The sequence below is a fragment of the Myxocyprinus asiaticus genome, chromosome 13 (genome assembly GCF_019703515.2).
Source record: "Myxocyprinus asiaticus isolate MX2 ecotype Aquarium Trade chromosome 13, UBuf_Myxa_2, whole genome shotgun sequence".
Classification (NCBI taxonomy): domain Eukaryota; kingdom Metazoa; phylum Chordata; class Actinopteri; order Cypriniformes; family Catostomidae; genus Myxocyprinus; species Myxocyprinus asiaticus.
This window is the reverse complement of record NC_059356.1, coordinates 25,427,304-25,451,396: the sequence shown is the minus strand read 5'-3', so window position 1 is coordinate 25,451,396 and position 24,093 is coordinate 25,427,304. Positions and strand designations below refer to the sequence as shown.

The window sequence follows — 24,093 nt, the reverse complement described above, 5'->3', positions numbered from 1 at the left end:
ATTGGTTAAGCCAGGGTGTAACCTTTACCATAACATCTGTTAAATTGTTTGCAACCTCTTCTGCAATTTTAACATGAGTAAAAAAATCAGCATACATTATGATGTTACATTGTTCACACACAGACCGCAAGTCATTAATGTACATGCTGAATAGGATTGGGCCCAGTATAGAACCCTGCAGGACACCAGTTGACAAACATAGTGGACATGTAATAACTAATTTATTAATTAGTAGTTAATCACATTCAATCAATAAACAACAAAACATAGGTGAAAATTATGTGAAATATGCTTTTTCTTTTGTCTGGTAAAAACAATGGGCACCTTTGAGGTTTCACCAGCACTGTGTGTCCTGTCCTTGCTTGATATTCCACGGTGAGGTGACCTGATTTTCAGGCGCTGAGGGAGAGGCCTTTCTCAGTGGAGGTTAAGTCAGACATCTTACCTCAGCTTCATATATAAGCACCATCACACTTACTTTAACTTTTTACAGCAGTAAACTGTTTAAAGAAAGCCATGTGCTCAGCGGGGATTGAATACCATTTACAGTGATCCCCCAAAATATTTGGCCAATGAAGTCACACTTTAAAATGTATGAGTTGCATTCCAATAGATAACAAAATATTAAACCAAGCAACAACAGCAAACAGATTCTGCTGGAGGTGCACAAAGTCACACTTATGGTTTTCCCGCTTCAAAAATGACCAATATGGCCAATAAAATTGCTTATAAATCTCTTATCTTTGTCAGGTTTGGGTTGAGGAAATGGCAGGACTCAAATGCAGAGTAGTGATTAGGGCTTTTATTTATCAAAAATAAAAAAAAAATACAGAAAAATACATTCATCTATTTTGAAGTGTGGCTAAAATTCCCAAACACTTTTTGGGGCCACTGTATATGAAAGTTAGAACTGGAGTATACTCTTATGAAGAACTGGATCAGTAACCTGCCACATGGCCTTTTACAAGTATAGACCTTAATAACATTGATTCTAAAATGAAATAGCTGTTATAAAATAAGTTTTTAAGATCTTTTGGTTTTAACTGTGTTGCACAAAGACAGTACTTGTAAGAATATCCCATAATAATTCATGATTAAAAAATCTCTGTTCAATAAGCACAGGTAATTTTGTCTGATTCACAAAATATTGTGCCATAGAATCTAACCAAGAATTACATAATTACGTTATGCAAGCACTGAAATTTCATTCAATTTCATGATTTCAATTTTATAATGAGGAACTGCTGGCTGCAGGTATTAGTTCTAACATAGCGTGCTGTCCCCAAATAATGTTGCATAACATTTCAAATCAGTCCTACGCTACAGTCAATTTTTCCCCCAATAATCATGGCATGGTAAACTATTAAAGGGGTTAGTGATGAAACATACTTTATGCTTGGTGTTTACTTACGACAGCTTCTAAGTTCTGCATCTCTCTGATGCAGTTTTTGCTGCGCTAGCACCAGTCTGGAGATGAATCTCCCAGGGCCGGCCTGATTTGTTGACATCAGGCTAGTGTCACATTGACAGCTGTGTCTCTGTGCCAAGCAGAGTCACTAGTGGCAGGTGTGTCCTGACAAGGGGACACCTACAGACACACACGTCCTAGCGGACTCTGGACAGCAGACCAATAGAACACAAAAGAACACAGTCTCAGAAGACTGAGTTGTACTAGAACTTCGCTCTAACTCTGTCTGCCACTGGGACAATGCAGGGCTCTTTTCTTCAGGCCTGCTGTAAAGAGCCGGTCTTGACCACAGATTGGGGTGATCCTCTAGTCATCGCTGTTCTGCTGCTGGGACTCCTCTATGCCTTCCTCTACCTTCCTACTCTCACAAAAAGAGCTCTGCTGGAGCAAGCCATCACCAACCAGAGCACCATCGTGGACTTTCTTCCTAAAGAGGACTGAGCCCATGCAGTCTGGAGCAGAAGTTTGTTTTGTCCATTTACAGTAAGATCAGTATTCCCACGGTAATGGAAAACCTGGAAATATGGAAACTCTGAAGGATTCACACCAACATTTTATCCATTTATTATGTTGTCAACCTTCAATGCAAATAATTTGAACTATGAAAACTGGCAACTCTTTTGCTCTTTCTTTGATCTCCAAACCTGAAGCAATTCTTCATTAAATGAAACAGAGACAAAGGAGGCCTCAGAATTTCTTTTAGTTTTTGTTCTTTGTACAAGACTAAGACACCAGGAATAACTGTTGCTCTGGAGATGTGAATGGTGAATCATACATTGCCACAGTCGGAGGAGGATTGTGCTGCTCCGTGTGGAGATTTCACACCACACAGCCTTGTGTTTTCAGTCCAGCACAAGGGAGGGAAATTAGTCATAAAGAAGTCATCATTGCAGCTTATCATGTCAGTCTGAAAGAATGACTATGTTTTTAGAGTCTGTAAATATTCTGTTGAAAATCCTTTCTCAATTAAACCAGAACAAAACAAATCTATTCAACTTGAGGAAGGTGGGTGCCTTTCAAAATAAATCAGTAAAAATAATTTTATAAATTAATAATTCATCAATTAATTAATTAATTAAGAGATAAATAATAAAATATTTATATATGAATTATTAAATAAAAATGAATTCAATATTTTTGTCAGTTACACAGTTAATGTATGTAAGTTTGTGCAGTTGTATTCACACTTTTAAATGATAAATGAAATGATTGGTTGGACTTTCTGTCAAGATTTAAAGACTTTGAAGAGAACGTCTTTAAATCACAGATTGTAATAATTTATGTGGAACAACTTTTTGCCCTTCTATAGCGAATGTAATTTACATATCTTTTATTTTATTTTTTTCAAAAAGTATTTACATTATATTCATGCATCAAATTTAACAAATTGTTGGTCATCATTAAAATTATTTTAATCAATTGGTAACCTACAAATCTTGCGATTGCTTCATGTTTGCATGACAATTTACATAACTAATATTTAAACGAATGAAATTGTAATTGACGATTAAAGATGTATTTTTATGATGTCATTCAATGATGAGTTTATATTATTGGTAGAATGAGTTGGCTTTTGCATTATTATAATGAATGTGGCAGCTGTGAAGTGATTAGTGTTCAGATGTGTTCATATAAAGGACGATGGAGGGCAGACTTCTACTTTACTGGAATCCTGCAACCTCCACAGTGATGTAACAAAGTCCCATGCAGCCAGCGAGTGTACGCATGTGTGTGTATGTGTGTGTGCGTGGGTGGGTGACAGAGAGACAAAGAAACAGGGAAAACAGAGAAAATTATATAAAGCTGATTTCATTTCATTTTAAGTACCATATTGATTTGAGTTATGTGCTATTAAAAGAATGATAAAAAACTATAGAAATGTTAATGCATTTTATTCTTTTATGTGTTAATCAGCTGACACCTAATTGCAGAAATATGACAAAAATTCATTGTTTTTATATCTACAAATTATTTGAAATAGTTCAAAATTATTCAAACTAGACACACAAGCCATTTAGTAAATAGATTTGAAAACGTAATCTTCTTATTATGGCCTCCAGCAATATTTGCCTATCCTCTGCAGTGCTTAAGACATTATAGTAGAAGGGCCTCAGTGTATTTCTGGGATCACAGTGCTTTTGTATGGTGAGGTAAGCTGATTTAATCAACAGCCTTCAATAAAAAGGAGATCTATTTTGTTTTATTGTATTTGAGAAGAGTGCCACATCATCAGATTAGAGCTTAATCCCTCTCAATGTCTTTGACTCTGGCAATGGAGGTGGGGTGACATGTAGCCACATGAATCACCATGTATGATTGCATTTTTGCTATGCATATACAGTGGGGTTCAAAAGTCTGAGTCCACTTGTGAAAATGCTTCAATTTTGATATTATATATATATATATATATATATATATATATATATTGTTACGTCAACATGACAATTTGAGTTAAAATGACAAATAAACATTTCTTAGTATTTGGTATGTTCCCTTTTGCTGTAATGGCAGCATGCCCTTGAGCTGACTCCACAAGTTTGAGCATAGCCTGATGATCCATGTTATCCCAGCCTGATTTGCGAATGTTCCAAAGAGCATCTCACAAAACTCTCACATATTTAACATTTTTACAAGCACCATTGCTTGTGTTTTACTGTAGTTAAAAGTAGTGACCATTTTCTCAATAGTGGGTAATGAACAGGACAGTACATAGCCCTGATGTACATTCAAAGCATTATTGCTGTTCAAATGGCCATTTGAACTGCAATAATATTTTCTGATCTGGGGTGGGGAGCTTTATTTGCCAAATGACTGTTAAATCTTCTCTGGTGAGTTGGGAGGGAGGGGTGGTGGTGGGCTCAACTAAGGCTTATGTAGAGAAGATGCCCTAAATGTGTGTTCATGTGGGCTAATGCTTGAAGACAGAGCCATTAAAGTTTTACCATTACAGCAATGTTTTATTGAGCAGCTTTCTCTGGACTGGGAGATGCCAAAAAATGAGTGATACATCTTGCAGCAAATGCAGACCTCTTTATTGTTTGCGTGTAGGAAAAATGTGTAGGATCCAGTTGGTTTTCTGTGACATTAACTGAGCAGTTAAATAAAAAATGAAAAATAAAAAAAATAAAAAAATCTTTCATTATTTACTCACCCTCATGTCATTCCAGACCTCTTTCTTCTGTGGATCACAAAAGTACCATAGACCGACAGCCTCAGTCACCATTCACTTTTATTGCATCTTTTTTTTCCATACAGTGTAAGTGAATGGTGACTAAGGCTGTCAGTCCATTTGGATTTTTACATTAAACCAAAAGCAAATTGAAGCCTTTACTAAATAAATAAAGAAAAGAAAGAAAAGAAAAGACCTCTGATAATTCAAAAGAACCACATAGTGTTGATGGGCTGACTGTATCTCACTGAACATTATTCAGTGTCAGTGGCAGGGTTGCAGCTTCAAAAGACCTCTCTGGATGAAGCAAAAAGATAAGTACATGTTGAACTGGAGGAGATAGGGTACGAACCACATGGTAGACCAACCCAGCTCTTTAACAGGGACCTCCCTGAACCACCCCTGCCCCCTCCTCCCAGAGCCAAATGGAAAGAGAGAGGCCTGGTTATTTCTGTGATGTCTGTCCATGAATTGTTAAAGCCTTTGAATTAGCTGACAGCGCTTTGCTGAGCTTGATCTCATTAATTAGACCTAAGGGACGGAGCAAGAGAGAAATAAACTGACAAAGAGATGGAAGAAGATAAGTGGCATCATTGATGTGGAGACTATGCACAGTGGATGGAGATGTCTCCAGGTTGAATGTAAAATGTGGTAACTGTCATCTGATGGAAGAGGCGTATCTAGGTTCTCGCACTGTAGGTGGTATTTTCTACAGAGTGCATCCAAAAAAAGTACCCTTACCACTAAATATTTTATTTCAGCCTTGCGTTGCTTGTGCCTGCACTGTGTGCACAAAGTTTCCTCTTCGTGTTATTAAAGGGATAGTTCACCTAAAAATGAAAATTATCTCATTATTTACTTGCCCTCATGATATCCCAGGTGTGCATGACTTTCTTTCTTCACCAGAACACATTTGAAGAAAAACAGAAAAATATCTTAGCTTAGCTGGTCCTTAAAATGCAAGTGAATGGAGATTTCTCTTTTGAAGCTCCAAAAATCACAGACAGTCAGCACAAACGTCATCCATACCACTGTAGTGGTTAAATTAATGTCTTCTAAAGTGATACAATCATTTTTGGTGCGAAAAAATATCAATATTTAAGTACTTTTTAACTATAGTCCAACACTTCGGGTAAACTTCACAAGAGGGTGGAGTCCAAGCAGTCTTTTGTGTGACGTATTAGCATTGCCATGATACCAACGTAATCTCACATTCTTTTCTTGGTTTAGACATCCAGGATGAGCACACAAATGCACCATTGCGAGTAATGAAACAGAAAAATACAGATCTAAACCAAAACCAACCAAGCTACTGTACAATGTTCCTCCTTCTCACTTGTAAACAGCGCTGCTCTTCCGTCTGTGATGCACATGTGTTAGATCTCGCGTGTTTTAAGTGCCAATCTGATTACATCACACGCGCATATCTCTGCTGACCAGAACAGAGATATTCTTCAATTTTTCTTCAAATGTGTTCTGGTAAAGAAAGAAACTCATGCACACATGGGATATTATGAGAGTGAGTAAATCATGAGAGAATTTTCATTTTTGGGTGAACTATCCCTTTAATAATCCATAAATTACTAAATTCAGATATGAAATTCTGAATGACACAAGCTGATAGGTTCTTTGAGCTTGTTATCTGTTAGCCAACCAGATCATTCACATGTGACATGTCAAGCCAATCAGCTCACATTGTGTTAGGTAGTAAGTCCTATGACTTGTAGTCTGGTAACCAATCAACTTGCATACTCTCTATTTGTCTAACATTTAATTTGCTCAGTTTGCAAGTAAGCCGGTTTCACTGCGGCACACTGGAATAGTTTTTTTTTCTTTCTCTGAAACCCTCCACCTACCCAGCTCTACATGTCTAGATCTGCTACAGAGGGATTGTATTTATGCCTAATTGTGCAGCAGCTTGTCATACATGCTTGATGCAGCATGTCTTGTGTTTTTCTAATTGTGCAGTAGAATCAGCATGTCCACATGCTTAACTCAGTTTGTCTGTGTATGTTCTAGCAGTAGCAAGCAACTGTACTTTCTCTGCAGCAGCAGCGTAGCAGATCTAGTCCGCCAAGACCAGTATCATATAAATATGTCATACATTAACATACTAAATATTTCCAAGAGTTTATAATGACTGAACTATTTATTTGCTCTCTTTGGATACATTTCAGTCCGAACTAGAAATTAATTCAGCTGATTTTAAAGACTCATCCTGCAAGAGAACAAAATGGAAACAGAGAATGCAAAACCATCATCTTGGCATAAACTTGGATCTCTATTTCTGCCAGCAAATGAGAGCGCACTATAAAAGGAAGGAAGGCTCTGGTCTAAAAGCATTTACCCTGTGTTTCTTCTTTTGGAATCTTTTTAGAATCTTGCCTCCTCTTGGTCAGTGTGTTGCCATGGAATTGCAAGTGTCACTCCTTCTCCTTATGTCATTCAGCCAGTTAGAGTGAGTCAGTATTTTTCCACAGTGAAGCTTAGGAAGGTAAGACTAAAATAGCTGCCATTAGTCTCAAGATGATGTGCTCAGTGTGGATTGTTCCATGGATTTGAAAACATATGGGAAACAGTGTTGTTACACATCTTGTTGCAATAGCCACTTTCACATGTGGAACCCGTTAAATTGCAGTAAAATTGCCAGATTGCCTTTTCTGGTAAAAGTACCACATCTGCTATTCACACAAGCAATGGCTTTCTGTCCTTTTCCCGTTTTGCAACCATTCACACATTAGCATCAAATTGCCATTAAACACTGTGATGCCATTTGATGAAAGTGAACTTTAACTGTCAAGCTGTTAAAGTAACTGGTCATGTGCATACAGGGCAATTTCTGAGCATATCGGGCCCTAAGTAAAATCATACTTCGAGGCCCTCACACACCTCCCCCCAACATTCTCTTCCCTCTTAGGTCAGTAGAGGGACCCCTTTAACTGTTCAATTGAGCCATAGCAGCTGTCTGAGTCTTCCTCACAGCTTTTAGTATATTTAAAAGTAAATAAATAAATAAAGTTTAAAAAAAGAGACCTTGCTTTGCGGGGCCCTAAGCGGCCGCTTATACCGCTTATAGCTAAAAACGACCCTGTGTGCATACCTTGTTCCCGTTGGAGGCTAATTATTTTATCATAAGTAGCTAATGGAATCTCTTACTGTTCCTGTAAGCTGTCGACAAATTTCTTCATCCACTCGGATGAAGAGAAGCATTTTAATTTCACTGTTTGTCCAATTTGACAACACTTTTTAACTCCCAAGTCACAGGCATTAAACAGCACAGAGTAATTGTGCCATCATCATCAGAACATGGCATGGAAGTATGTCCTGACCTCGTATGTGCTCAAACCATTAATCTTGCGGCTTCGATCACACATACTGTAGCAGCAAATAAGAATTTTCCCTGTAATGTTATAACTTCTCATTCCGGGAAATTGCCAGAGCTGATTTCCCAATGGGCCCTGTTCATACATGACCTCTAAATGGAAAAATTGTCACCAAAAATGAAAATTGTCTCATCATTTACTCACCCTCATGCCATTCCAGATGTGTATGACTTTCTTTCTTCTGCAGAACACAAATGAAGATTTTTAGAAGAATATCTTAGCTCTGTTGGTCCATACAATGCAAGTGAAGTTTGTCCAGAACTTTGAAGCTCCAAAAATCACATGAAGGCAGTACAACAGTAATTCATAAGACTCCAGTGGTTAAATCTAAATCTTCAGAAGTGATATGAAAGGTGTAGATGAGAAACAGATATAATATTTAATCCCTTTATTACTATAACGCTTTCTCCCTGCCCAGTAGGTAGAAGAATGCAAATCACCTAAAACAAAAGAAGAATGTGAAAGTGGAGATTTACATAGTAAAAAAGGACTTAAATATCAATCTGATTCTCACCCACACCCATCACATAGTTCTGAAGCTAGAGGAGTGACCCCTCTAGCTAATTTCTATTTTTTTTAACTGATGGTGTTGCAGCTCACCCTGTGTTACAACACTCCCTGGTTTCCCCTGCTTAAAATGTTGACTATGGCAAAAATGCACATTTCTGGAGATGCATATTTGAGGTCCCCTGCAAATGCACTTTTTCCTAGAATCTGTGAGTTTAGTAATAAATACAGTAAGCAGGGCAACTTTGGATGAATTTCTGTCTCAGCTGCTGATGATGTGCAATGTTGTGGATGACTTCGTCCCTGGCCCATGTCCCACAAGGCACTGCTGCTTCTACACCACATGGTCTGCTAACAAAGCACCAGAGATTAAAAAGCTGTCAGCTCGGGGCTTTAATCTTCTAAAGAGGGACCGCTGGGGCACACAGGCACGTCACAGCACATACTTCCTGTCACTGCCTGTTGAGCGAGGGATGGCAATGACAGCATTTATTCACCACATGTAGATTTTAGAAGGTGAGGTAAAATGAGAGATGATGCTTCTTTGCTTATTAAAAAGAGACTCACAGTTCTGATGCTTGTCAGATTTTCTGAGGTCAGGTGTGGGTTTGATTCGGTTGCCTGAGAGATCGTGAGAGTGGCTATGTAACACTGAGTAGAAGAGGATGCATACGGTCCCTCTTGGGAAGTTCAGCCGGATCGTTGTGCAAACACAGCAGGCCTACTGGGGTTTACTCAGCCATGTAATGACACCACAGTGGAATAATGCCCAACCTCACTCAACCATTGTTTTTGTTTGTCTTGTAAAATAGCTTATTCTTAATTGTGAGGATACATATCCATGGAAGGAACCTCTTGCTCCAAAGTTTTAGTAATAAGAGACACTGTTCATAGCTGTGTTGGGGAGCAACTAGCTAAAAGTAATGATGCTACTAAATTAAACATTTTCAGTAGTGTCACTGTAGCTCAGCTGTTGTCTGAATAGTGTAAATAATTTTTCTAGTAATTCAGACATTCATCAAATGATTCACCTTTTATTTTAAAGTGAAATATTTTGTTAAATGCTGATGTTTATTTCTGTTTTTGCATTAAATTAATAAATAATAAATTAGCTTTTCTAGTTTAGTATTTTTGGGGGGGGTGAATTTATCTGTTCAATGTAATGCTGTCACAGTAATTGAGATCCTCATTGTTTTTTGTCCACATAAATATATTTCTGATTGTGAAATAAATAAAACTATCAGATAGATATTTAAAAATGTATTGCCCCTTTAGATTAGCTTCAATGTGGAGAGCTAGTTTTTTAGTAGATTGGAGTGTTGCCAATTACATTTTCAAAAGAGTAGCTTGACTGTAGTTTAACTGCAACTGTGAGTAGTTTGTAGTTTGGGAAGATACAGTTTCAAGTATCTTCTCTGACACCGGTACTTATAATGAGACCACTATTCACAGCATTAGAAGAACCATATAGCTCCCACATTAAACAGATTTGCACACGTGCCAAAAGTGGGCCAAAGATCACAATCCCAACACACATCTCCACTCGTTCAATTTATATTCAGTCACTTCTAATTAGCCCGGGTCATGGAACAGAGGTGTTTGGAAGGGAAAGGGAAAGGGAAAAATGGGTGTCTCCAGAATCTTTGCACTGTACTCATTTTAGAAAATAAAGCACAGCCTCAGATTGACCCATCTCCCCTGGCTTCACATGAGTGAAGTGTGCAGGTGTATGACAGTGCTGAAATATATATGTGTAGGTCCACTATATACACTGACAGAACTGGATCAGTTTCCTTTGTTAGGGGACAAGAGCCATAATGTAGTAGTGACAGAAATGGCTCACCACATGCTGCATGCATTCACTTAACTGAATCCATTCTCTGTTCCTAAATGTCTAAACGAGTCACACAGAGCAAAGAGAATCTAGGAAAGGTCTAGTCTTAAGAAGTTTGCTAGCTCATTGCAATATTTGCCCCGTGGAGTTGATTTACAGAGGCATTTATTACCTTTATAAGGGTTGTAAAAACAAAGAAACCCCAAACAGAGCAGAGTCTACAAGCAAAAAGGGAAAGCAACAGACTCAGTTATATAACGCGAATTAACATCGGCTTGGCTTTTCAGAGGTGGCAACAACTGAAAGGATATAAAAGCGATCCAGAGATGGCTTTTTTCTTACTCAACAGGTAAGATATTTTATTGATATGGTTTATGTATAGTTGTGTAATCACACAAACACGTGTCTGTGTGTGTGTAGAGAAATACAATAATTATACTGTAATCGGTGCAGAACATTTCAATTGCTAGCACATGTGTGTATATTTCTTTATAACGGCAATAATTTATATAAATAAATCCTTTAGTCCTAGGCTTGCCAAGGACATGTGAGTCTTGAAATGATGTTGACCACTGGTTGGTAACAATGACAATCTATAAATTAGTTACTACTGTGGTCTATTTGGCCAGAATATCCTGCAGTTATAAAAGCTTTACAACCTTTGACCTATCGTTTGACTAGCAATCATTATGTCTAATGTTAACAAATGTTGCCTTACTTTTGTAACGTCATTTATTTCAAAACATCAATGTTTCCAATAAGTCAGAAAACAACAGCAAAAGATATGAACTGCTCAGATGACATGTTTTCAGATATCCGTCTTTTCCTTTCATGTTATTTATTTGTCCATTTGCTCTGATAAGATGTACTGTATCCATGTGTACACCAGTGCCTCAAACCACATTCATCCGTGCAGAGGAGCAGAGCTGAAGCACAACTTGTGTCATTACCAAAACAATTTTCTTCTGCAAGACTCATGCAGTTTTATGTTTTAACTGCTAGCGGGCCAAAAGGTACACAGTGTACAGTAGCTTTAACATTATTTTAGAGAGATAAAATCACTTACTAACCTTATCGCTCTAGAGTTTTATACAATTTGACAACTTTGTTGTCATGACGATTGCATCGCCAGTAAACCCTATATCATACTAAAATCATGTGGAATAGAGTTTTTATCACACTAAAATCATGTTAACACATACATGTTGTCTTGTGGCTATACTTTTGAAAAAGTGAGTATTTTTTAGACTGGCCCATTCACTTCCATTGTAAATGCCTCACCTCAATTTTTAAATAAATAACAGACAAGTGTAAAATATTTTCTGTAGTAATCAACTTTATGCTACAAATGCTGTCGATTGAGATTTACTTGTATTAAACCCGAAGCATTCCTTTAAATAACTGGCCAGTCCCTATGATAGACTGTAGAGCTCTCTATAGTTCACAGTACACATAGTAGATTTCAATCTAATAAACAAAAAATAAATTCTAGGTTTTTTCTTCTCTTACGCAGAGTTTTGGAGCTGTCGAGAGTGGGGTTTTTTTGTGTGTGTTCAGTGTTTTCAAAACTGAAAACTAGTTTTTTTTTTTTTTTTTTTTTACTTCATATTTCCAACACATTCAACAATACTTGCCTCTGAGATAGTAAGTTCAAATATCTGATAGCTACAGGTCAGTACACTGTCTGCAGGGTACTAAACTAAAAACTAGAGAGGCCTACAAAAAAATTATGAAATATATCAAACTATGATTGAGTCTTGAGTTGAGTCCCACTCCTTAAAGGGATAGTTTATCCAAAAATGAAAAAAATATCTCATCATTTACTCACCCTTATGCAATCCCAGATGTGTATGACTTTCTTTCTTCTGCTGAACACAAACAAAGATTTAAGATGAATATCTTAGCTCTGTAGGTCCATACAATGCAAGTGAATGGGTACCAACATTTTTAAGCTCCAAAATGCACATAAAGGCAACATAAAAGTAATCCATAAGACTCCAGTGGTTAAATCTATATCTTCAGAAGTGATATGTGTGGGTGAGAAACAAAACATTATTTAAGTCCTTTTTTTTAACTGTAAATTCTCCTCCCTGCCCAGTAGGTGGAAATATGCATGAAGAATGCGAATCACCAAAAACAAAAGAAGAAGAAGAAGAATGTGAAAGTGAAAGTGAAGATTCATAGTAAAAAGGGACTAAAACATTTAACTGTTTCTCACCCACACATATCATATCGCTCCTGAAGATATAGATTTAAACACTGGAGTCTTATGGATTACTTTTATGTTACCTTTATGTGCTTTTTGGAGCTTCAAAGTTTTGGTCACCATTTACTTACATTGTGAGGACCAACAGAGCTGAAATATTATTCTAAAAATCTTTGTTTTTATCCAGCAGAAGAAAGAATGTCATACCCAATTGGGATGGCATGAGGGTGAGTAAATGATGAGAGAATTTTCATTTTTGGGTGAACCATCCCTTTAATTAAGTACTCATGGAGTCAGAGGTACAGGTGGTTTGCTGAATTTAATCCAAGGGCCATGTAAAATAACTTGCGTTAACAGAATCTGCCATATACAAAAATTCCCAATGTAGTTAATGGCAGAAAGAGAACCATGGCCTGGTCTTCTTGGATGGTAGGTAAGGAGATAACATATACCATAAGAACCAAAACATCTACTAATTAGCCTACCTCAAAGAAAATCAGATGTTTGGAGTTCATATTTTAGCTATTCTAGAAAACTTAGGATCTGTTGCCTTGACTATAACATTGTATGACCATTTTTGCCATAGTTGGTCACATTGAGATTCCACATTGTTCCTAAGACATGGTCATGAATGGGCAAAGTTAGATTAGCACTACCTTGTGGTTAAAAATAAAGTTATATGCCTGAGGTGCTGGACTGAGGTTGACACTAATTATTTTTAAATAACCACTCACCCTGGTGTTAAGCTTCAGCCCAGTGGAACTGGAGCAATATGTTATTGAAGAGTTAAATGCTGCCTAGATCACACGTTTACACACTACACATCTTTTTTAGAATACTCAAAGGAGGACAACAAGAGTGTTAAGAGCAACATGTGGTTTTCTAAGTCTGAACTCATCATTTATTCTCTCTAATTATACATCCATTCCTAGCCCATGTGCCCTTCTAAGCATAAATCCCTATCTCAGATCCAGACATGGTGTTGAAAAGCATGCATTTGCCGTATTTAGATTAAAAAGGCATTAAGCTTTGCCATATATGCAGATTTACAGTCATTGTGTCAACACTACGTCAGAGTAGCACTTTACCCCAGATGTGTACATTTAAGCAGTCTGTTGGCCCATGTGATCCCATATGCATTTAGAAATGGAGATTTGCGATGGGGTCAGAGAGAGAGTGGATTATTTTGGGCAGATTAGAGTGTCATCTGCTGCGGGTTCAACTGGCAAATCTTTGGCAATGGGCATCAGGATTACCAATCCTAATCTGAGAGAGTGAGCAATTATCCACTGCATTAGTCTCACTAGCTACAGAAACACTCATGGCATCTTTGTTTGGTGGTTGGGTGATTGCTGTATGGTCTCAAATGCACAGGTCCATTAAGCGCGTACTGTATATTGACTTATTATTATTTATAGTTTCACTTCTTGCAACAATTCCAACAGAGTCAATGTGTGCAAAAAGTAGAGCCGAATTCTTTGCTTTAGTGAGAAAGAATAGGCCCAAGTGCACTCCATTATTTAGCAGAAAATTAGTTTGTAACTCTTTTCTGTAGTGATTTGTGTATGCGGATGAAAAGATGACAGATTGTGCTGGTTTTGTTGTACCAAAGCTATTTTATGCCTTCACACTGACATTTATGATGGAAAACTAAAAGTAAAAAAAAAGTAACAATGGATGTGAATGTCCGTAAATGCTCAAATTCACATAGTTTCAAAACTAATGTCAAAAGATGTTAACCTTTAACTTGATTTTATTGTTATAAAATTGCTTACTAACTTTGTGTAAAGTTTCATTGTCATAACAAAGAAGTTGAAATATTGGAGATATCTTTACAGAGATAAGGTTAGTATGCTATTTTTTTATCACACTAATATCATGTTAGCACATGTCATTTTTACGTCTTGTGGCTACACTTTTTTGCTTTATTTTAAGTAAGAATGAGGCAAAATTATTTTTTGGAATAAACATTTTCCCACAAATGCTGAGAATTGCAACGAACTTGAGCCTGAAAAATCTCTTTAAAGGACAGTGCTGGTTGTCTCTCTCAGATAAAAATCTTAATTACTACATGTCAGTGTCTTAATGGATGTCACTATAGTCTTGATGTAATAATTACATTCTTTCTCTGTGTAAATAGTCATACAGTATACAGTATAAGAAACACACACAACCAATTGAAACACACAAATGACATTAAAGCTGTCTAAAAATCCTCTACTTTATTCAATAAGATGTGTTTTTTTTTTGTTGTAAAACATTCAATAAAAAATGTAATCGCTTATTGCTTGTTATTAAACTACTTGATCGTATGCATATTTTCTCTAAGCATTGTCAAATGTAACACACATCAAGATAATTAGACAGGTTTCTATTGTTTGAATATATAAAAACATGAACAAAAATCAAAATTCATAAATTAACCCCACATTCTTGCCTTTCCTCATACAGTAAGTGCAAGAGCTATTAAAGGAATAGTTCACCCAAAAATGAAACTTCTCTCATTATTCACTTACCCTGATGCCATCCCAAATGTGTATGACTGTCTTTCTTCAGCAGAACACAAATGAAGATTTTTAGAAGAAGATAGATCTCTGTCAGGTCCTTATAATGCAAGTACATGGTGCCAGAACTTTGACGGTCCAAAAGGCATATTTAGGCAGCATAAAAGTAATCCACATGACTCCAGTTGATCAATGAATGTCTTCTGAAGTGAATCGATATGTTTATATAAGAAACAAGTTGATAATTAAAACGTTTTTAACTTTAAATCGGCGCTTCCATCCAAGACTCTGATGCAGTTTGAAATGGCTGAACTCTTGCATGATGTTCGTTCTTCTGTTGTAATTAAGTGCCGCTTCCGAATTCTCGCATGAACTCACCGACACACTTACGTCACGCTTCGCATCAGATGCTGGCAGGAAGTGCTTTTTAAAAGTAAATAACATTTTAATTATCTATTTATTTTTTACACAAACATATCAATTTGCTTCAGAAGCCATTCACTGAACGACTGGAGTTGTGTGGATTACTTTAATGCTGCTTAAATATGCCTTTTGGACCGTCAAAGTGCTGGCACCCGTGTACTTCTATTATAAGGACCTGACAGACAGAAGAGAGACAAACATACACATCTTGGATGGCATAAAGGTAAGTGAAGCAAAGGTAAAGGTAAATTTTCATTTATATTCCTTTAAGCTAAGAAAAAAAGCCTTGGCCAGTGCACAACCTCATCCGTTTGCATATCCATTCAATGCTTAAGGGTGCTGATGGTTTACTGATCCCTCACGACACATACATTCTTTTTAAGGAAATTGTGTACAAGGCAGTAATCGATGGTGAACTGGCAAGATGCAATTTTTTTTTCTCCTTTCACTTTCAATGAAGGAAGGGTGCAGCTGAACAACAGCAGGTCCATTGTAGCTTCTAAAAAAGCAGTCAGCGCCGACAGCTTCGGTAGTGAATGAAACCATAAATAAATAAATAACTGATCATAAATAAGTTCATAAATAAAAAAGATCTGTACATGTTCCTTGGGTGAGAGTGCTGAGTGTGGTGTAAATAGTGCATAGACCTGCAGGAGAAATGAACAGGCTGAACAACAGAGGCAAAGCTCACGAATTTGCTGCCTTTTCTGGCTTCTTAAAATATCAGCTTTAGAGGTTTTTTTTTTGTTTTTTTTTTTGGGCATGCTGTGTTCTTTGCTCCTCTGTCATGCAGTCTGTCATCTAACAGGCTCTTTCTGGCAATTAGAAGTCAACACTACATGCTTGAACTCAAGATCAAGCTCGCAAGCGGCAGTGACAACATTGTGAATAGGCAAGAGAAATTCCACTATAAAGATATATTGATAGTTATAATTAGAATAGTAATGCATGGCTAAGTTCAAATCTTGCAAGTGTCTATATGGGGCTAATGATGTGTGCATGTGTGTGTATGTGCTAAGTTGCTGTACATTCATGGTGAGGGTATGAAACAGTGAGAGCAAGTGCCATGTGATCCTGTCAGGCTGGTGGAGGCTCAGCATAGGACTGGGGTGGCTGCTGCTGCTGCTGCTATTACTCTTTTATAGAAGCACACACTTGCCCTTCTCCACCCATGGGTTATTCTTCATCAGCTCAGGATTCAGGAAGGGGTCATCAGGCACACACTCCTCAATCCACTTCACCAGGCTGAGGAAAGAATGGAGAAGTTTCTTCATTATTCTGGGACACAATGCAAACTCAAACACGCAACCTGTTTAATGGGATAATTCACACAGAAATGAAAATTATGTCATCATTTATTCACCGTCATGTCGTTCCAAACCTGTATGATGTTCTTTCTTACATGGAACACAAAAGGAAATTAGGAGGACTGACACCATTCTGTCACCATTCACTTTTACTGTATGGAAAAAAGCCATTCTGCTTAACATCTCTTTTTGTGTTCCACAGAAGAACCAAAGTCATACGAATTGGAACAGCATCCCTTTAAAGCAACACACCTTTTTTGAGTATGCATTTTGATGCACACAGGGACTAAATGCTTCCATTTAGGAGTAAATAGAGCAGAGATTTGTTCTGGGTGTGTGTGTGTGGTGAAGGTGTTTCAATGACATTACACAGAATGGGGACCTGGATGTGGAAATAGACAGATCACACCGTGACACCCATGTTGAACAGATTACAAATGAGGGTGATAATCACATCAGTCTTCGCTGAAGAATCATCCATTAATCTATCTGAGCCAATTAATAAAAATGCTTTGCCCAAGTTAAGAGTGATATTCTGCCTATTTACACTTAGTCACTTCATATATCTTGATCGATCGGGTTGCTATCTGATAGGGTATGCATAATACATGTACACTTGGCACATAATGTGTCTCTGCAATACGGATATAAATCCAATCTACAATTCCTATGCTACAATGAAAAAAGCATGGTAGAATAAAATGTGGTAATATCAAAATTAACTGGTTTTATTCAAGTCAAACATATTATGAAGCATCACGAAATTAACCTGAATACATTAGGTTACACCAACAAAACACATTTTAAGGGTTAGATCAGGTATATAAAGTTCTAACAATCACAGAATACCACTTTTAAGAGTGTCTATGTAAAAAATTTTGCTGCACTTGATGTGTCTCATAAAAACTAGAAACAGGTGGTGGCTAAAATTGCTTTGATGGTTGCAATACAAAAGGGAAAAGCTTCATTTTCTTTGTTGTTTTTTGGGCTCCTAAACTTACGTGTACTGACGTAGTTCCTTTTGGGAGGAGTCAAGTTTGCATATGTGGCCTAAACAACCAGATGCATTAACTCTTAGCTGAATCACATGTTATATGCATCTCCTGAGTGATCAGATTTCTATCTCTCTCGAATGCTCTTGGACGGCATTTACACTAGGTCTTTTCATGATCAGATATCCTGTCCTATCATTAAAAGTGCATGAAGTGACCAAGTGTAAATAGATTTATGTGAGAAAAGCTAAACTAGCCTCCAGTCAAACCCATCATAATACCAAATCTGATATCATCATGTTTTAACTGTGACACAACTGCTTATTCAGCTAAACTCCACAATAATGTGGGAAGAGCCACTACATTGGCATACACTGGGCTATTCCCTACTGCTTGGTCAAAGTTAATTTATAACAGAGAAATTACCAAAGTGAATATTTCAGGAAGAGAGCCCTGGGACTCAGGGAAATGAGATGTCACTGTAATGTGACAGTGGCGGGTGTGACTAAGAGGCCACACTTGCTCTCAAATAGGAGAAGAAAGCACCAGAGATCTGAGAGCATTAGATTTGTCCTGAAAAATCACCAAGAGGACCTGGCCTGTGGGCAGTCTAATTTGTGACATGAGGTGAACCTCGCAAATTCAGAAATAACTGCAGTGAGTTCAAAGTGATGGTGTTCGGGTTATCCAATCAAAAGTTTTTCGAAAAACTACTGGCAAAAGGGACTTGATTTTTGTTACTCCCTACTCAAGAAAAGTTGAGTTTTATAGAGGGAATAATTAAGGGATAATGTACAGTCAGCCATACAGTATCACAATTTAAACCCTGATGGGGGGTGGTCTTAAACTGTTCCACCGGGCAGAAATGCCGGCAGTTAGCTGTTAGCTGTAAGGTGCGTTGGTACGAAAAGAGAGAGACCGCAGGGAAATACAAGAGACATAAAAGTTTCACCAGTATGTTGCAATCGACAATATTCAAACATAGAGTTTAAAAATCATTATACAAGAAGATTTGACAGCTCAGTGATGCGATTGAACAATCAGAATCTAAATATTCCAGAGAACTGTGTAATAAAAGGACAGAATTCATGGGTGATCTGAGATTGTTGGATTTTTTGAGGTTGTTAATGACTATTAGATGTACAGCAACAAGAATAGAAGGAAGATAGAAATGTAATTTTAAAGGGACAGTTCACCCAAAAATGAAAAATATCTCATAATTTACTCATCCTTATGCTGTCCCAGATGTGTATGACTTGTTTTCTTCTGCAGAACACAAATTTTGATTTTTAGATGAATATCTCAGCTCTGTAGGTCCATACAATGCATGTAAATGGTGCCAAAATGTTTATGCTCCAAAAAGCACATAAAGGCATCATAAAAGTAATCCATATGACTCCAGTGTTTTAATCAGTATTTTTAGAAGTTTTTATGATAGGTGTGGGTGAGAAACAGATCAATATTTTAAGTCCTTTTTTGCTTGAAATTCTTCTCACTGCCCAGTAGGGGGCGGTATGCATGAAGAACGTGAATCACCAAAAACAGAAGAAAAAAAAATGTAAAATGTATCTGTTTCTCACCCACACCTATCACATTGCTCCTGAAGTTACTGATTTAACCACTGGAGCCTTATGGATTATTATGCTGATTTATGTGATTTTTGGAGCTTCAAAATTTTGGTTCCCATTCACTTGCATTGTATGGACCAAAAGAGCTGAGAAACTCTTCTAAAAATCTTAATTTGTGTTCTACTGAAGATAGAAAGTCATACACATCTGGGATGGCATGAGGGTGAGTAAATGATGAGACAATTTTCCTATTCCTTTATGTCTTTTTTTAAGCATATGGGGCAACAATGAAAATTATTCGGGTTGGAACAGAGACAATCACAGTGTGAAGAACAGCAGAGAGTACACTCACTCTGTCACTGTCTTTGAGGATTTCTCCCTTTTGAAGGCCAGCTGGTACTTGAGGCTTTCTACCTCCTTCTTCATCTGAGGCAAGTCCATCTCATCCATGACTGCGGTTTGATGTGGACTCAATCAAAGTAAACCTAAACAACAAGACTGAAAGAAGAAAGAAGGTCCTCTGATTGAGAATGGATTTTGTAATTCCTCTGAACGGATACTAAGATGATTCTTGTTACTCTAGTGAATCCTTTACACAACTCAGAGATTCAAACTTAGAACCATGCAATAATCACGTTTATGGGGTTAGTTTCGTGTAATTGCCCCAAGTTCATTTAAAACTTATTTGAGATATATTTAATCTTGATTAAAAAAAAGTTTATTTTAAAAAGAGTTTGTGTCTTGAGAGCTTTAGAGTTGAGAGACGTCCAACATTCGAGCATGCGTGAGCCAGAGAGCAGATACAGTTCAGCATGCAGGTGTTCTGCTGTCAGACTACATCCATCCCATTAAGGCTTTTAAGCGCTTCCCAGCAACACCAGCCAGACGCTGGAGCCTCTTACTCTAAAAGCTCTGATTTCACTATCTGACACTAAACACACTCTTTGCAGATGGGAGATTGCACTATTTTTTCCAATAAAAGTGATGCTTAGAAAATGTATAAGACACTGACACTATTTTAAATATTTTCAAATAAATGTGTGCACTTAACAATTGTAATGCTCCAAAACTTGCCACTTCTTTCAAATCAAACCAAATTTATTTAATGTCCCACTGTGACATTCATCCTAATACAGTGGAAGCAAAAATCAGTTGTTGCCAAAAGGTAAATACACTGACTTCTGCAGTGCTTTACTGAATCAAAAGTGTCCCAAAACATACAGCAGCATGCCGCAAGGCATAAACCTCTTTTCCCCCTCACCCATTAGTCATGAACCATTTATTATTCATGCATGAAATTTATGTGATTAAATGGGTGTATTAGACCATTCAGGTTAATGTTTTTGGTTTGTTTGTATCATGTTTATAATATGGTTTGTACCCATCATCAGTACTGTATGACAGCATGTCATTTTTTATGGAGGACCAGGACTAATTTCCCAAGCCAAGTTCTTCATGTAGGTCGTTCAATGATTTAGGTCATCACCACATAGCATCAAAAGAAGGATTAAATTCACAATCCTGAAATTTTGTATTAATTAATTATTAAATTGATGTATTTGACATGAATGGACAAAACACAGTTTAGGTTTTAACTGGTTAGACAAAAAATAAATAAATAAATAAATAATTAAAAAAAATACCCTCATAAAGGTAAAAAAATGCCTCTAAAAATTAAATCAATGGGAAATTATTGCCTCTTAATGTAAAGCCTAATTTCTGACACTGGTGCAGTCCAAACTATTGTGTTTCAACAAAAGCAAATAAATTAAAAAGGTTACAATTATAAATCTGAAATAGCCTATATATTTATTATGATACTTTTTAATGTATAAGAATCCCAACATCAACTGGCGCTGCATTGGTGTGGAAAGGACTAAATAGAGCCAATATGTAATGACAGAGCTTCTAACAAAGTCCATAAAACAAGTCTTCCACCCGATAAGGTCTCTAGCTACACAGTTGATTGCTGTTTCTCACTTACCTTCAATGAGTGTTTAACATGACTGCTTAGGTTTCATAGAACGCACGTAATTCCGGGCTGAGGATGAATTGCCAACTTGTGCTTTCTTGCCTTTCTTATCTGTGACACTGTAGCTAAGGCCGAACGCGTCAAAAGCAAGACGCAACGCAACGCATGAAACAGAACGGCAGGTGTCTCGAGACGCGTTTTTAGCAGTTAAAGTCCTTTTTAACTGGACACAGCGAGACGCGTCGCATCGGTCCGCCCAGCGCGTGTTTACATAGAAAAACAATAGGAAAACAACGCAGACTGGCGCAATAAATGCGTTCTGTGCGAACGGCCTCTGAGTAGGCTAAATTTAGAGAACTCAATGGTTTTATTCATCAGGAAAGGGTGGGATGAGGTAAACCAGAGGACGCATTAAATCGAAGTTTTATGTAACACCGGCGAAATCATTGCCAGTCACAGTGCTGATGATAGGTATGACAAAAATAAAAAACATGTTAAAATGACCCAAGCCAAATATTCATCACCGACAAATAGCGGCAACATCGCAAGTTATGTCACTGTCATTAGTCAATCAGAAAAAAAATTAGACTGATATTAATTCACATTTCAGTCGCTTACCTCGGTTATGTGTCTTTAGGTAGTATAGCCGAAGCTTGTCTTTGGCACAGGCTGTTCTTTTTTTTTTTTTTTTAGATTAATCAAAAAACAGATACGCCTATTTCCAATTCTTGAAAATATGAAGGACAACGATGTATCCACTGCATACAGACAGCAAAAGGACCGGGCAGTGGGGCTGGTACGCTCCGCCAACAGCAGCAGCAGCAGAGAAAGCTGAAATGATGCTGAAGAAGTTGAGCTGATGGCAGTGGCTGCAGCCTAGTAAAGTGCAAGGACGCTGTTCAACCGCTGCTGGGCCAATGTGTGTGTGTGTGGGGGGGGTCTTTTTGGGAGGAGAGAATCGGAGGGTGGGGAAACAGTATATGTGATGTTAAGTCTAAACGCCTTATGTTCGAAACAAAAGGATGGCCAGTGTCCCGTTGCTTCAGCCACTGTGTTCCCCAGAATTGACAGTGACAGTCTAGATTTTCCATACGCCTTTGGTCCAAGTCTTCTCATCCGTTTCACCCAGTATTTATGCCCTAATATGGCCAAATTGAGCTCCAACATATTAGGCATTGAGCTATGGAAACCTTTGCCAAATAAGACATCAAATTGATACTATTTATCTATGAAATGACTTTATGTACAGTCCTGATGCTATCATTCATTCATGCAGAACAGACAACATAAGAACAGCTTGTGCTTCTAAACACAATTTGGAATGTAGAAAATGTAAATGATTTATTGTGGTCATTAAAAATCATTTGACTAATAAGCATGTATAATAGCATTCCGTCAAAGGTATAGGCTACCTGTAAAAATTAAAATATTCTATAGGCACCATGTAGGATTTCAGATGCCACATTTGTGGAATTCTGTGGAGAACCTCTAGGCACCATGCAGAGGAGTCTCAAATATCCTATTTATGTACTCAGTGAACTTCAATGCATTAAGTGCAAATAGAAATAGATGGTATTTTCGCTGTGTAAGTGTAAATAGCAATGAATAAAAAAACATCTGTGCACTAAGTGCAAATAGATATAGATGGTAAGTGTAAGTGTAAATAGCAATGAAAAACAAAATCTTCTGTGCACTAAGAGCAATATGCTATTTACACCTCGGTGCAAATATTGTCAGATACTATTTGCACCCCTAATTAAATACCAACATACAGTATGAGGGCATCACTACAGCATGTTTATTGTGTTTATTTAGAGTCCAACAGACACCCTACGACAACCCCTACCCCTAAACCAAACCCTAACCTTACAAGACTTAACCAAAGTTTTACTAGAGTAACCATAGTTTCACCATGGTATTTTGTTGTAAATTCATAGCAACCACAAAATTAAACATGGTTACTCTATTAACAACGTATTACAGTTGTAACACCATTGTTTATTGTCTTCCGGTAAAAAACATGGTTATTATCATTTTACTTTAGTAAAATCTGGTAAGTTTACCCAGACCAAACCTTTCTCTCCACTCCCGACCTTCACTGTGACCAAATCACTGTGAGGAAATACACTTTTATATTATTTTAAATTTTTTTATTATAAGTAGTACTACAGGAAATATTTAAAGTGGAGACAGGAAACAGGATGGGAAATTTACACCTAGTGAAATGCCTTGAAACCTTTCCCTTTATGGGGTTTTGGAAAAACCTTTGACATTTTAAAGTTCTTGCAGGAGGAGTACATTTCTCAGAGAACCGATAGGGTCCTTAGAGAGGTTCTCCTGAGTGCTCCGACATTGTGGCATCCGAGGAACCCAAAAGTTGCTCAAAAATGTTTTAATTCTTAAGGCTGAAACCATGCTCACATGGAGAGGTAAAATTTGCTCGGTAGCAGATCCAAGAGCATCTGTCATCTGTCCATCTCAGTCCAGAGCAGAGCTGCACTCATGTCAGTCTCCTCTGATATCACACCTTGAAGAGCAACATCAGGAGGCGAAAGATAAGGAGAGGGCCTGCGGGAGAGCAGGAGCAGCAGATCAGATGAGCCCTCTTTTCTTGGAGCACTGTCAGAATTTAATGCATTCGGTCTCTCAGAAACAGAACTTACTGTATTTTTGGCTATAATGCTAAACAAAACAAGTGACAAACAAATGTCTTGTTGAAGATCAGACAAAAGTACAAACTGCATGGCACCATGTGGCAAG

General features: G+C 37.4%; 1 protein-coding gene across 1 annotated transcript; it reads right to left on the bottom strand.

The window, feature by feature from the left end:
* Nucleotides 1-14,774: 14,774 nt before the first annotated feature.
* LOC127450577 (guanine nucleotide-binding protein G(I)/G(S)/G(O) subunit gamma-13-like) lies at nucleotides 14,775-22,256 on the bottom strand. The gene is made up of 3 exons (XM_051714810.1): nucleotides 21,952-22,256; nucleotides 19,714-19,859; nucleotides 14,775-16,739 (listed from the first exon to the last, which is right to left on the bottom strand). The coding sequence occupies exons 2-3, from the start codon at nucleotides 19,809-19,811 to the stop codon at nucleotides 16,634-16,636; spliced, it is 204 nt and encodes a 67-aa protein (XP_051570770.1). The 5' UTR covers nucleotides 19,812-19,859; nucleotides 21,952-22,256; the 3' UTR covers nucleotides 14,775-16,633.
* Between the last annotated feature and the right edge of the window lie 1,837 nt (nucleotides 22,257-24,093).